A 15,951-nucleotide genomic window follows, 5' to 3' on the forward strand; every position below is an offset into this window, starting at 1 on the left:
ATTTCCTGCGGCGTGAGAAAAAAAGCCTCCATCCTTACTAGGCTCTATTCAATTTATTTGAAGCTCTGCTGTGATGTTGCCATTAGAGCCTGAAGCTTGTTTGTGCTTCTTGTTACATTACTTTTTAATTACAGAAATAACTAGTTGGAGGCAGTTGTTTTGTGGGGTAAGGGGGGGGGGGGTTAGGGTGACGAGAAAGAGGGAGTTGTCAAAGATTTATTTTGGATGTGACCTTCTCCACACTCGCTGCAGCTGTAATCAGTGGAATTAATAGCATAATCAAATTATACACAAACTCATAAATCATCGGGGAGCGCGCTGTCACTGCGTCGGGCTATTAATGGCCTCCATTGTTTTGCTACCGTATTAAAAAATCACGTCCCCTGATTCTCGTCTTGATAGGAACTGAAAAGCCATTTAGAGGCTATAAAGAGCATGGGCTTGTGGGGGTACTGGATTTTCACAACTGTTAATTTAGCCGTGATGGCGAGTGATGTAAGAGGCCTGAGAGGGAAAGGTGGTGCCCACGCACTCCACCCGGCTGCATCATTGCGGCCGACAGCGGCCAGTTAATTAGAGTAATATCAGCTTAAATGTCTGTCAGTTAGGGTTAATGACATCAAAGGGCTTCCCCGCTGCCTCCATGGGCTTCTGTGATGGCCCATGTGATTGCTGGCAGATTTAGCGTCTTTTTTTTTTTTTTCCTCCCTTTGCACTTTATTAAGATGCCATGTCTCTATATTAATCTGGGCAGACAAGGCCAAGAGTTTTTTTTTTTTTTTCTCTTCTTTTTTCTTAAACTAGGAGTGAACGGGAAAGTGTCTCTTTCTGTCTCACCATCTGTCTCTTCAGACATTCTTATGTGGCCCTAATATTCAACCTGCCCTTCTTACCCTTAACATTCAAGGTGCCTGCTGTGCACGCCAGGGATGTACTTTCAGATCTTTTATGGTGTATGTTTGTGCCCTCTCAATGAGAGGAATGCCCTTTTAACTACATTGAGTTTTTTAAAAAGGTTTTTTTTCTGTCATGCAAAGGCAAAACGCACTAACTATATATTAGTCAAAATTGAGTTATGGATGAAACTGGGTCTCTTAGATATGATCTGTCCCGTGACAGATGGGTTTGGCTCAACGATGCTCTGATTCAGAGAAAACAGACAGAAAATTTGTAGTAACTTCAAAAGCCACGCTAAAACCAAGTAATTAATTGTTGCTAAATTAGTTATTTTTAATTAATTACTGTGCTTTCACTTTGTAGGGTAGATTTGTCCTCAAAATACATATCTACAGGTTTTCAATGTGGTTTCAGACTTTGAAATCTGGGATTCAAAATCTTGATTTTAAACCGTGAATAAATGTTTTGGGATTTTGAAAAATGTAAAAATAAGAAACAGCATGAGATAAAACAAATAAGAACTAGTTAAGATTCTGCTCTATTTCTTGGTCACTAATCAAATAAGCGAATTTGACCATGTTAACTTGTACAAATTGTTATTCTCATAATGTAATTTTTAACAGAAAAAAAAAAAAAATATATATATATATATATTCACTAGTGGACTCGGAGCAGTACAGTATATGGAGAAATATTGTGCATTTCTCCTATACATATACTGTGTATGGATACTTTATTTAAGAAAAAAAAGCTATGAGAGACCACACATTACAGTGATTTTACCATAGTTAAGGGCGTTTTCATCTAAAACCCTCTTAACTGGTAAATCACTGTAATTCCATGAGTGGCTCATTGCCTTTATAAAACAGCAGCAACAGCAATATAATAAAAAAACACAAATGTACAATAAATAATATTTAATAATAATAATGATCCGAATAAACTTTTATTTTTATTTTACAACTCCTTTCAATGCCTCTCATCCAATCAGAATTTAGAGTCAGAACTAATAGTTTTATAAATGTAAATACATTGGAACAGCTTGCACCTGGATGCAGCTGATTTTTTAAAATCATCTTGGCCTTGTGTTTCTATATTTAAAGTAAGTTGCTATAGTTTTTCACCACTATGTCACCACTAGGCTGTATGTCAACGAGCGCTACTTGTGAAATAACACATTTTAGGGTCTTGGAGACATTATGCCCTGTCAGATTAATTGGATTTTGTCCTTTTTTGTGTGGACAAGGTGTGATCAGGCTATTTAATGTCATGCTGTCAGCTGCAATTATGGGTGTTTAGGGCATCCATTAAGATTGGATATGATTTGAAAAAATGTATGTTTATGTGTTTAAGGTGTGAACTTTTCTTCCCGCAGAATGTGTGCCGTGTTTGGAGGAATTTATTGTCTGCGACACTCTGTGCAGTGCCTGGTTGTGGACAAGGCATCTAATAAGTAAGTTGTAACTCTGCATTGACAACACACATTTTAAAACCTAGTGAATTTGCATGATGAGCGCAATTTTCCTTTTTAAATATTTCCTTATAGATGCAGTAAATTTGGGTGGGTCAGGGGTCTATTGAAAGGCTCATCCCCTTTTTTTAAATAGCCAATAGCCTTAAGTTTGTGTCTCACCCATTAACCATGATTTGCTACTTGCTAGTTGGTTGCAGGTGGTATTAGTGGGATGGACATTGTCATTATTGAGAGCATCTGATTGGACAAAATAAGTGAGTGCAGGCTGAGTCATGAATATTTTGGTCCATTTTATCAGAAAGACTGTATATTTTCAATGAGTATAAGTTTTGGAGTACCACATCATATGGATGACCTCAAAGCTAACAGACATGAATTAAAAGCCACCAAACTTAATTTTGATTTCATGCTTTAATCAACTCCCATCTCCCAATGCACACACAAATGAACAGAACAGGAAGTAGATTTACTTCTTTCTCAGCTCGCTTCACCCTACTTAAGTATCCCAAGGCTGATCGGAGCTCATTTGTGTACAAGGTACTCAAAAACAAGGCCAAGAGATGGCGCACAAGTGAATGGGAGGGATTTCGGAATATAGATATGAAATTAATTTTCAGCGAGACAGCAGTACCAGCCCCCCTTAAGCAGCCGAGCTTGGAAGACAAATCACGGACTGTGCCACTTGGGCTGGTGATGAGTGATGCCACTTTTTTTCTTGTGGCCTTACCTCCACTAATTGATTTTCATCTGAAGACAAAAAAGCCCTCTGTTGCTGCCTCTTAAAAAATGAGAGTTCATCTCCCGTCTCCCTTGATTAATCTGTGCTGATAATGTGCATCAGGCCCCACCAGAAAGGCCTTTAATGAGTTTCAAAGGTGGATTGTTGTCATAAACTAGGTTAAATCAGATTTTTTTTTCCCCCCTCTCGCTTTATTCCTCTCTTATTCTTTGGCCTTCTCTTCGGCAATATATTGAGTTTCTTTCATCTTGCTGGTGAATGACCCAGGGGGCTTGGAATCCTCTGGATGCAACACATGGATAGGGACATGTGGTTGCCTTAGTTGTTTTAGCCTCAGTCACCATGCATTTTCATTGCACCTTTTTTTCCTAAGCTCTAAGCCCCGCATTTTTCTTTGGAAATAATTGTTATATTTTCATTTTAATTTTGGTTGGCTGTAGTGCAAAAAAAAAGTTGTATCTGGCTGCATAAAACAGCTTTAAAGGAAAATTCCTGGTTCAATTCAAGTTAAGCTCAATCGACAGCATTTGTGACAATGTTGATTACCACAACATTTAATTTTGACTCATCCCTCCTTTTCTTAAAAAAAAGCAAAAATCGAGGTTCCAGTGAGGCATTTAAAATGGAAGTGAATGGGGCCAATGTTTGGAGGGTTTAAAGGCAGAAATGTGAAGCTGATAATTTTACAAAAGCACTTTCATTAATTCTTCTGTTAAAACTTGTGTATTATTTGAGCTGTAAAGTTCTTAAAATGGTCATTTTTTCAGTTATTGTAGGGTTTTAGGGTTTGATGACATTATATCGTCATGGCAACGAAGTTGTAAAATTGGCTATAACTTTACACAGAAAAATAACGTTAACACGCATATTGTTACAGATCTTGAAGCTATACTTTTAAAATATTTTAACATTCAAAAATTGGCCCCATTCACTGCTATTATAAGTGCCTCACTGTAACCCAAATATTTACTTTTTTAAGAGAAAAGGAGGGGCAAGTCTAAATTAATTTTTGTGATAATCAATATTATGCCATAAATGCTGTCGATTGAGCTTGACTTGTATTGAACCCGGAATATTCCTTTAAGACCAAGCAAAAGAATATTGCCAAACGAAAGTGGCACTACTACTATGGTTATTACGCCTATTTACCAACATCTGCTGTTCAGCAAATCATGTACAGGAATACTAGACAAACCTTGTAATATTCATGAGCCAAGCAAATATGTTTCATAATGTGCCCCACCCCCAAATTTTCAGATTCACACCTTTAGTAGGGCATCTGATGGAGGTCAGTTTTGATATGTGACATCTGTCCCTGAAACCCGCCAGCCTTCTCCACTGTCAGTTCTACTTGAGCAGCACAGCAGGGAGTTTTCCTCTAAACTTAACATAGCATATGACAAACAACAAAGATGACCTTAATTGATGATTTAAGTTCTTAACCTTCTCCACTTCTCCTGATCCCCATCAATGCCAGGAAGTACGAGAAACCCCATATAACTGGAGCACTTAGAAGTTTCAAGGCAAGTTCTTTCATTCATACTGGATTGAAACCCGCCTGACCAGGGCTGGTGAGGGTCTGGGGTGAGCAGTGGCAGAGCTCCAAGCTAAGGTGTCCATCAGACCTGGAGCTCAGTCTATAAAGCATTGCCAAGAGCAGGGTGTCAAACACATGGCACACAGGCTGAATACGGCCCAGAGTCTGTTCCGGTCAGTGTGATAAATTCAGGAATTGTTTTTATTTTTTATTATGCTTTTAAAAAAATTGCATTCATTTATTATATTGGTATACAGGACATTACATTATGTTTTGCATACTATAGCTCGCATTTAGCAGTAGAACCTTTATTTTAAATACATGTAACATTAATATCAAAATCAATGTCTATGAGTGACATAACTGTTCCAGAGCAACCCAGTTCATATTCTCACTGAGAAGTTTTTGTTAGTTGCTCACTGCAATAATAACAACATGGACAGTGACAAGAAAAAATACTCAGGGTAATAAGTAAACATCTCAGATGTTTCCAAGACTCCACTGAATAATGACCAAATATCATAAATTAATGATTCTTTGCTTTTGGAGTTTGATTGAAGCAGTCCTGTCATTTAAATTATCCTTTCAGTTTCTTTTTGGGGTCTAATTTTGTTTTAATGTAGGGTTTTAGGTGGTTTAATGAAGCAAAAGTTAATCTGCAAAGTGAGTGATTCTCTTTTTCATGTCAGTATTGGTGTTGAATTAATTTTCCCTTTTCGCCAGTTTTGCATATGTGTATGTAATAACACCTGGCATAACATGCATTTCGTAACCAGATAGTATCTGAATTGTTTTTTGTTTTTTTTTACATCTTGCATTCCAATGCATCTCCAGTGAGATTGGAAAGAAATCCGATCGCATTTCCTTTGCAAAAGGGAAAACACCAATTGCATATTACATCAAGTTGGGTTAACCAAACATTCTCTGTCATTTACTGCATTTTACTGGAATATTCAGAATGCTTTTTGACATTTTGGCAGATAAATAAGGTATCTGGGCAACTGCGTTTCCCTACTTTAGAAACGTTCCCAAATGCTCCCCCAAAAAGCACCACGCAAAAACTGACCGGGACTTAAGTGTGGATTTGGGAAGAGAAATTCGATTCCAAGAGTAGTCCAGTGGAATAATTTATGGATATTGTTCATTAAATTGGTTGATCAGATCCACAGTGTTTGTTGCCTATGTCACATTAGAAAGAAAAAGCCAAGAACACAAAACACAGCAAAAGATGTTTGTAATGCAACCTCAACTACATAATTAATTACTTGTGTAGTTTTATGCAGGTAACATAAAAAGGTGTTTGCATTTCAACTTCATTGAATGTGGTCAGAATTTGTCCCCACGGTTCATTCATAATTTTTTCTGTAATGCATTTAAAAATGTTACAGTAATGAGAATCAACATTGAAAACATTGGGAATAGTAAAAGGACGCATTGCATTAATGGGGTGGAGGTGGGGGGGGGGTAAGATGAAGTGTCCTGAAAATAGTGTTGTAATGCTTCATTTTATTTATAAAAAAATATATAAATATTATATAAATGTTTTTTTTTTTTTATTGATTTGGGGTTAAATATAACAGGACATTTTCTTGACAGATTTTGTAAGAAATTACCCATCTACATCTGGTTTTTAATATGCTCAAGTGCTATTTGATTATGATCAGATCACCAAAAATGCCAAGTGTTGAGGGATCCTATGGTTTAACAAGTAAATTTCAGCCTGGATAATGTGATACTTAATCCAATCTGGCCTGCAACCTAAAATAAGTTTGAAACCTATGGCCTAGACTAGAGCATATAGCATGAATCATCCATGCCCTCCACCAAATAACCAAATCCACCAAAGCTGTGTGCACTGGAGGTTAGCACCGTACATCATTGATGGAAAAAGTTTCATGAAGGTGAAAAAAAACGTACAGGTATCTGGCAGGCTGAACAATGATTTTAATTTCCCTGCCATCATAAATTACCGCCCTATGTCTGTTCTTATTACAGACATAAAGCTGAAAAGGGTAGAGCCAGATTAATAATGCAGTAGAGGATTACAGACCCTCAAATCCCACCTGTCACTCCACGCCAAGGTTCATACAGCACTGTCCATTTTTTTTTTTTACTGCCACGACCGATACCTCAGTCATGTGTCTGAATTTATTTGTCCCCCCCACTGTTAGCAGTCAATGTAACAACAGATCTCGATTGCTTGACTGGTCTGTTATGATTTCTTCTGTCACTCCTTGAGCATCTGTCTTTAACGGGGATCTGTCCAGTGACAAAATCCACTTCTTAGTGGTGTTTGAAAAAACAAGCATCAATATTGATTTGGGGATGGGTAGACTTTGGGGTGGGTTCTATAGACTTTGGCATAACAACAACCCAGAACACCCTTGCGACCACATAGAAATGCACTAAAAACGACCCAGAACATCCTAGCATCATGTTGGCATGTTTGGCATGCAATCTGGTTTCCATTTGACATGTTTTGCTTTGTTCAAAAAGCCTCTTATAATACATATTATACAAAAGTTTATAGAATGTTATTAATTTATCCCACTGTTCTTTAATCACAGTATTTTCTCCTATTAAATCTATACACAACTTCAGATGTACACCAATTCTTTGATGATCAAATGATGGCACACTGTTTTATGTGATATTCACAAAGACAAATAAGTTTCATGCTTGTAAAATCCATCACAGTGTCATTCGGTATATGATCAGTTTAGCCTACACCAAACCACATTTGCAGAGGAGTTTATAAAATTGAAATAAGTTTGAAAGCATGCGTCATAGGGAGCAAGGTTATCAAGCTGATTGACTCAGAGACCACTGATGTGGTTTATGAAGGCGATTTATAAGCAGTTATGATGATCTACTAAGCAGACACTGGCCTTGGTTGCAAGTGAAACGGAATCGTTAGCACTATTTCAGCGCTTTATGCACGCTGACAGAAGAAACTTATGCACTTGTAAATAAAACTCCTTCCAGTTCAAGAACATCTTTACAAAACACTTTAAAAAAAAAAAAAAACCTTTCCCAGATTATTCAGTATTCATCAAAACGTTTCTGCTGGTCCCTTTGAGACAGTAGTTTAGATTCCAAAATTTTTACTGGCCATCTACAAAAAAATGCTACATATTATTTTTAGCAACCTGTATTATATGCATCTAAACAAATATTTGTTTTAAAGTTTTTTGCAAAGATTAATAAGGTTTTATTTTTCAATATTAGATACAACTACAGTATAGCTCCATGGACAGATTTTTCCCCCTAGTAGGAAACTTGCATTGTTAGTGCAAGTTCTAGTGTGAAACAAAGGACCTCAATATTTTTTTACTGAATAATTACATTATTTCGAGTTATATAACACCTATCATATGCCTTCAGAAGACTTGTTTGATGCACGAGTCACACTGACTACTTTTATGACATTTTTGGGTTTTTTTTTTAAGCTTAAATTGAGGTACAATCAACTGCCATTGCATTGAAAAGATGGACCCAGATATTCAATAAAACTTTCCTGTTGTGTCCTGCATACAGTGCCAGTCCTACCCTCCAGTCATAAAGGTACTTTTAAGTGCTTTCATGTAATGTAAGCATTTTGATACACATTTATTTAGAAAATGTCTTTACCTGCAATAGACAATCGTTCACAGACTGCACATGCACTCGCACATAACGATTGAATGCAGCTGCAGGTTTTATTTCAATGAATTGTAAGTAAATATCCACTTCATTCAGCATTGTTTTTGTCTTCTAAAGCATCCCGGTACTGTTTTACTGTGTGACAAAGCTCTTCAAATGATTCAGCCCACACGTTAGACAAATTCATTGAGAAAAACTGACTCAAAAGAGTGATTATTTCATGCACTGGACATCGCTCCGATTCATGGCTGTGTTCACAATGGCATACTATCCATACTTCTCTCACTGTTTTTGCCAAACACAGATATAACAGAAACAGTAAAAGTAGTATGGTAGTAAGGCATTTAGCACACGGTCTGTTTGTTCCATGGGGGGGCGCCACAATGCACTATTGGAACGCACAGGATGCATTTTGTTGACACAGATTGGACACATGCTAAATTTGGTTCGGTAGATCGGCGCCCCTGAAGCGATGCCGCCCTAGGCGGTAACCTATGTCACCTAATGGGTTGACTGGCCCTGCCCACGTATGATAGAAAGTCATACAGGTTTGGAATGTCATGAGAGTGAGTAAATTCTGCATTTATAACTCATCCAAATTCTCAACAACAATGTTTAATAGACCACACACCAAATATTTGCATTCGAAAGCCATAAAAACACGTTGATGATCAACGAACGCTAGATGTAGTGAAAATTAAGGCATCTGACAGTTCCATAAACTGCCCAAAAAACTTAAACTGACCCCAGGCCATTGTGTAGTCTTTATTATTGAAGTGTAAATGTGAAGTGTTTTTTTGTTCGCTAGATTTGGAAGCGGCTTGCTTTGAGCGAGAGAAACCTGCTGCACTCGTATCAGGTGTGTTAGTGTCGTGAAGTGTGTCCCATATTGCTTTCATTCACCCTATTGGCTGACGACTGATTGGAAACCCTCGGCTTCCTCTGCGACTTCCTCCCAGAGTAAATAAATCTTCATTTACATAAACAGATCTGTCCTTCAGTCAAGCTGGGTTGTGGGGGAGGTCTATTCCGAGGCCTGGCTCTCTGTTCGGGGAGGGAGACGCTCTCTTGCCCCTTTATTGTGTTGTGAAAGTCCATTTCAAGGATGTCACCCCTAGCCCATTAGTTTGGATAATGAGCCCTATAAAGCACATTTATAACTCTTGACATAAGCCAACAGATTCTCCTCTGTTCCCCTTTTTTCTCTCCCACTCTCTTTTTCCTTCTCTGTTATTGAGATTAAAGGAGGAAAGGTCAAACATTTGCCCTAGGCACCCTGCTTTTACTTTTATTATTATTAGGGCAGTGGTTTTCAACTGATGGGCCAGACATCCAATCAAACACTATGGTATTTGGGTGCAAATTCACCTGTCACTCCGTGATATGATAATGTTGGTAATACAATATTTAGCAGTGTGTTTGGCTTAGTGATGCAGGCTTAGGATCATTGCCTATGTTGTGTTAATAGTTTGCATATTGTTGGTCCTATGCAGTTAATGGTAATTTTAATATATTTTAATGTTTGATATTAAGGACATTTGTGTTTACTGTTATGATACAGTGTTGGGTCACCACTTGATGTCCAATGTAAAATTTGGAGCAAAACCAGTTTATGCAACCAAAAAGAGTTTTTAGAAGTAGCCGCCTGACTGCTGAAGGATGGGGGCGGCTAATATGGCGTTCTAATGTTTTAATATTTTATCTTCAAGTCGTAATCTGACCATCTCTGGACACTTTTGTGATTTAAAGTAGGCTTTTAGGTAAAGAAAGTGATTTTGGGCATGTTGTCCTGATTCATGGTCTTTATTTATGTGACAGAGTTAAAGCTGTAGTTGATACTCATGGACAGAGGATTAGCTGCAGTCATTTTGTGGTTGAAGATTCGTACATCAGAGATGAACAAAGACAGAGCACAGCATACAGGTGAGCACACAATACATCAAAAATTAAATGAATATTCATTAAGTCGTTTCTACCATATGATTTATATCATTCCGTCCAACATGCACCAGCTGTTACAAATTAACTTTGTACAAGACAGGGATAGTCCTTTTTTGAAATTTATTTAATGTATGTAGTGTATGTGATTCTCGCAAGATAGTGAAAAGCTGCATGTGAAACATTTTACAACGTAAATGCTAAACCGACTTTAGATATACTTATTACATGGCTCTCTTGAATACTTGATTCGGATTTGTTCATAATGGCATTCTGCATTCAGATATTTTTGCATATTGACAGCTAAACAGAATAATCTACCATTGCTCCAGGCAAACAATATTCTACATAGCTGTGCTATTTTCATGTCGCGTCAGGTTAGACATCAGTGATGCCAAACACAACTGGTCCTCGAGTATCACATTACTGAATGTGATCTTTGTTTCTTGTGTTCTTTATTTGATGGGTTTGGTACCAATACTTTCTTCATTTTCACAGGCAAATATCTCGAGCGGTGCTCATCACAGACAGATCTGTGCTACCTTCTGAATCTGAGCAGCAGGTATACATCACTTTCTTTCTTTTGCTTTTGCTTGCTTATTCTTTTTTTCTCTTTTTCTCACCCATTCTTTTTCCACTTTTTGTCTCACTTTTGCCACTCTTTCGCTCATTCTTTCTTGTGGCTCTTTTGCTTTCGCTCTTTCTCTTATTCTTTCTTACGCTCGTTCTTTGCTTTTTTCGCAATTTTGCTTATTCTTTTCTTTTACTCTTGCTTATTCTTTTGTCACTCTTGTTATTTGTTGTATATTTTATGTTTGATAAATGTTTCAATTAAATGTATCTAGATTTTTTCTAAATGATTGAATATTTGAAGTTTGGTCTGTTGCATTTTGACACGCATTTTTGTCATTTTACACATTGTCAACTAAATTGTAATTATATTCGTTGACTAAACTTGTATGCCATTTTAATCAGAGTAAAACTGACTAAAATGAAAGAATGTGACATGACGAAATACTGACTAAATTTAGAGGACATTTTCATTAAAAGACAAAAACAGTTACTAAAACAAAAAAACTGTAAAAATTAACTTTGCTCATTCTTTCTTTTGCTCTTGGTCATTTTTTCTTTCATTGATTTGCTTATTCTTTTGCTTTTTTGCTTATTCTTTCTTTTGCACATCTTTTTACTCATACTCTTGATAATTGTTTTTTTTTTATCTTTCGCTCATTCTTTTTTCTCTTCCATTCATTCTTTCTTCTGCTCTTTCGCTCATTCTCATTTTTTCACATTCTTTATTTCTCTCATTCTTTCTTTTGCTCTTTCTTTCACTCATTCTTTCTTTAGATGGTTCTTGCATATCCACATGGATATTTAAATGGCATTCACCCATCTCTGCTGTGTGTGTGTGTGTGTGTGTGTGTGTGTGTGTGTGTGTGTGTGTGTGTGTGTGTGTGTGTGTGTGTGTGTGTGTGTGTGTTACTGTGTGTGTGGCATGTTTCTTGCCAGCCTTGCACTTTTGCTTTTCAACTTGTATTGCATTACATCGTTTTTATGCCGCATATCAGATTTGGATGGATTCTTGGGACGCGTCCAAGATTCAGCAGCCGAAGAAACAACAAAACATCAGAGCCGATTTGTGGGATCGTTACAATAGTTTTGACGTCCCATTCTTGAGCGTAACATTCTAAACTGAATTATGAGAGGAAAAAATAACCAGTTCAATGGAAGGAGCATAATTCTGTTTGCTGTTACTGCTTCAGAATTGGATAAATGAATCTATCTGCAGAGAGAATGGAAGGTGACAGGCGAGCGTCCTCTTATGCTAATTTGAATACTGTCCACCAGAATACAGGAACAGGAAACAGAGTGGTCAGCATGCACTCTGAATCTCAGCCCTGCTCCAATTTGGTCCCCATCAGGAATTCATGCTTGAATATTCAAAGCAGATCAGGAGAGGAAGGAAAAGTGTGTGTAATTTATGCTTATTAGCCTCGGCGAACAGAAATTAATATCAGCGTTTTGACACAGTGTGGAAATGGAATATTACATGACTGTGTGTGACAAAACGTAATTAAATATTCAGGCTGGTTTTAATTAGCCGTTCATCTTTTAGAATGACAGTCGCCAAACGAGCGAATGGGCGAGATAATGCTTTCTCTTCCTTTTTCACACTTTTCATGTTGGCATGGCCATCTTGTTGCTCCGTCCACTTGATTAAAAAGCAGTTTTAACATAGGTTAACCCAAGGACTGTATGAAAACATTGTCTGGATAGATATAACGTGATTATATAGATCCAGTTACACAGCCACAACATTTAGCTAATAGGTTTCAGCTTTGTCCTGCCTGCATTATCTTCTAATTCACACACTATGCCAGTATGTCAGTCCTACAGAATTTTTGTCAGTCCTACAGAAGCTTTTAAGGATACCATAATAGAGCACATCTGTTGGGTTCCAGAAGTAAAAATCATATTAATTTTGTCCATATGGTTATTAATTTTTAATGATAACTTTTAAACGGTCCTACCGAGAGCTCATAGATTGTTAATCGATGGTATATGCTCCTGTTTAAGCCAGATGGGGTACCCTACTCTTTTTTTTTTTTTTAAATCTGAACTCATACTGCAAACTCACAACTCAGGGTAAAGTAAATGTATGTTTGCATGGCAAGCCACATACTGTTATTCTGAAAACTTTGTTTAGGGTTTTTTCAACGATCATAAATTGGGTTATAAAAGAATCCTATCCACAGTTTTCCTGACTAACCACTAGGCTCCGCCATGATGATTATAATTGTCGCTGGACTGTTTATTGGTTGCGGCCTCCTTAAGAAGCAAGATAAAAACTACTAATATGAGCATTCCAGACAGAGAACAACAACCATTTTAAGTGTTAGTTGGAGTGAAAATTAGTTGGCTGTCATGACTTGTAGTTTGATATAAACAAAACTCACCTCATGCACCCACTTGTAAAACTTTGACGGGCATGGCACTGTCAAACAGCCTTCGCAACTCTCTAAAGTATCAGCACTATGAAGCCACATGCTTTTTTGAAAATGTTTAAACAGTTAATACGCTAAACATCATATTATCCACTAAGAATATATGCTGATGCAAGTGAAAACTCTGAAAGCAGGCATCCGTTAATGAACACTTCTCCGTTCAGGAAAAAGGTGGATAGACTTAAAGGTGCTGTAAGCCATTTTAGCGTTCTGAAGCTTTCATGTGACTGAGCCTTTGAATTAGCCACGCCCCTTCATTCCAAAACCCCGCCCTCCAAAGGTTTTTTACCAAAACCAAGCAAAAGAGCAGCATTGTTTGTTTCAACAGTTCAAATTCAACAGTGGCACAATAGTGCCCTCAAATGACAAACATTATGAATCATAGCCTCAATGATCCACTTAAAATGAGAACGAGCAAAATGATTGACAGTTGTCAATGTCCATGTACACATTTTTGTGTGCTGTTTACAAAGTCTACAGCTGTCACAGAGACCGATGAGATGTCTCAGGACACTTATTTCATTAAAATCTTTAAGGGAGTGGGAAATTATTTTGCATACCTTTCCAAGAAAAAAATCGCTTACAGCACCTTTAAGGCTAATTTATACTTACTGGGTGAACAGGCTTCGCTTAGTTCGCCAAAAAATGATGACAAAATGCCATAATTTTTATGTTCTGCCAGTGTGTTCGTTTTGTGATATTTCTCCTGTTCGCGCACATCTCTGAAATTCAGAGCCAGCTCTCAGAACAAACGCCAGCTTTGTTCACAGAGGGTGCATTTGCTCGCCCAAGACAAAAAAGTTTGGCTTCTTCCAAAGTATAAACCAGGCTTTACATTTAAAGAATGTTCTAAAATTAAATATTAATAGATCATCTGGTTGGAGTTGTAAAAAGACCTGCCTTGTAAAAAGATTATAGGCAAGCCGATTTGAACCAGCCATTGGAGTAAGGAAGAAGAGGTGGAGGAAGAGAGTTAGAGGAAATCTCTTATTGTATACTCTCACTCTAATCTCCTTTGTTAACCATAATTGAATTATTTATTTAGGCATATTTAAGTCTTAAACTGCATGGTCACATTACTCACAAACGTCTTCTTAAATAATCTGTTTAATAAGAACATTGCATCTTTCTTATCAAAGAAGACTAATATAACGTTATACTGTATTATGTGTCTTGTAAATTTAGACCTATCACGTCACATGTGCAGCTGCAGAGACTGCCTTTTGATTTCATAGCGATTTTTTTCAACACTTTTTTTTATCCTCCGAAATAGTTTACAATGGCTTTCCCATGATCAAAATATATTAATACAATTTATTAAATGTCCCATTGTCTGTGATAAACTGTGAAAGATGCAAGAAAGAGACGTTTAAATTAGACTTAATTGACTTAAGATAGGTTCAAAGCTCTTTTTAATTTACGAACGTTTTTACTAACTACTTAGATAATGATGCTTTTGGGAAATGCGCCTTAGAGATTAAGCACTACTAAAGTTCTACTTAGTGCTTTGGGAAACCCAGCCCTGGTGCCACTGCCAAAAGTGCTAAATATGCTTTTACCAGGGTCGATTTGTGAGTGATATATCAGTCACACATCATTTTGCATTGTAAGTTGTAGTATGTTTCCTGTTTTAATGGCAGATCTCATTGGTAACTGTTCCTCCTCTGGAATCTTCTGCACCAGCTGTGAGGATGGTGGAGCTCTGTTCTTCATCAATGACCTGCATGCCTGGCACCTGTGAGTTACACAGCCACCACAATCACACACGCAGCAAGCCACACAAAAGTGTTTGTGGAACACAAATGTAGAAATCTGAAGAACTGTCACATGGTTTTATAATCAAATTAATGGTGATTCAGGGCTGTCAAGCTCCCAAAAAAGACCAAATAAAGAAAGAAAAAACATCATAAAACCACTCAAATTAGTCAGTACTACTTGTGCACTATATTCTAAGTCTCAAACTTCAAACAATTTCAACTATTACTTTGTCACTGACCCTTCGAAGTGCACCCAGTGATGACAGGACAAGTCGCATTCTAAGTTTACATATCTTTACAATAATCCTTTGTGTGGTTGGTGCAGTGGTTGAAAATAAAAAAGGACTTTTTTTTATATTCTAAGCTCAAATACATTACCTCAGTTACTGATATCAGCAGCATAAATATAATATTTTAATTTAAATCTGCAATGAAGTGAAAGCACAACAAAGCTTGACTTCTAGATAGACGGGCGTGATGCCTTTCTTTCATGTTGTGTGTTGACGTGTTATAACGAATAAACTCTCCTGTGCGTGAGTTTGTGAAGAAATTTTGGGATAGTTGATACAGTCGGGGATGAATGGACGTATAGTTGATACACCTAGTCTGAGATCAGTTGTGGTGTGCACTTGCCTTGACTTGTGCTAAATGCGTGTCTTGTGAATACGCCATTGCCATAAAAATGCACTATGTAGCGCAAAATCAATAAGTATCTAAAAAAAAAAAAAAAACGGGAAATTCATTTCGTCCCTAGGATGAAGAATCCACAACACAGTTACTAAGGATCTAATACTTTACAATACTCATTAAATGACATCATTTCAGGAATTTGGAATTTATTTAATGTTTTCATAGAGTCTTTTAAGAAAGTTTAAATATTTACGTCACGTGCATAACCGCCGGTGGCACTCTACCACTGTGGTGGGGTGGTTGTCACGGTGATGCTAGCAGCCCTGTTCCTA

At 37.2% G+C, this 15,951-nt stretch overlaps 1 protein-coding gene across 2 annotated transcripts in view; it reads left to right on the forward strand.

Moving 5' to 3' along the window:
- The window catches only part of LOC127431049 (rab proteins geranylgeranyltransferase component A 1-like), a 95,652-nt gene that overhangs the window by 47,355 nt on the left and 32,346 nt on the right, over nt 1-15,951 (forward strand). For both annotated transcript variants that reach the window (XM_051681273.1, XM_051681274.1), the window contains exons 9-12: nt 2,273-2,350; nt 10,108-10,212; nt 10,726-10,789; nt 14,873-14,969. In XM_051681273.1, the coding sequence (XP_051537233.1) occupies nt 2,273-2,350; nt 10,108-10,212; nt 10,726-10,789; nt 14,873-14,969 (344 nt within the window). The remainder of the gene's footprint in view (nt 1-2,272; nt 2,351-10,107; nt 10,213-10,725; nt 10,790-14,872; nt 14,970-15,951) is intronic.

Source organism: Myxocyprinus asiaticus, chromosome 40 (genome assembly GCF_019703515.2).
Source record: "Myxocyprinus asiaticus isolate MX2 ecotype Aquarium Trade chromosome 40, UBuf_Myxa_2, whole genome shotgun sequence".
Taxonomy (NCBI): domain Eukaryota; kingdom Metazoa; phylum Chordata; class Actinopteri; order Cypriniformes; family Catostomidae; genus Myxocyprinus; species Myxocyprinus asiaticus.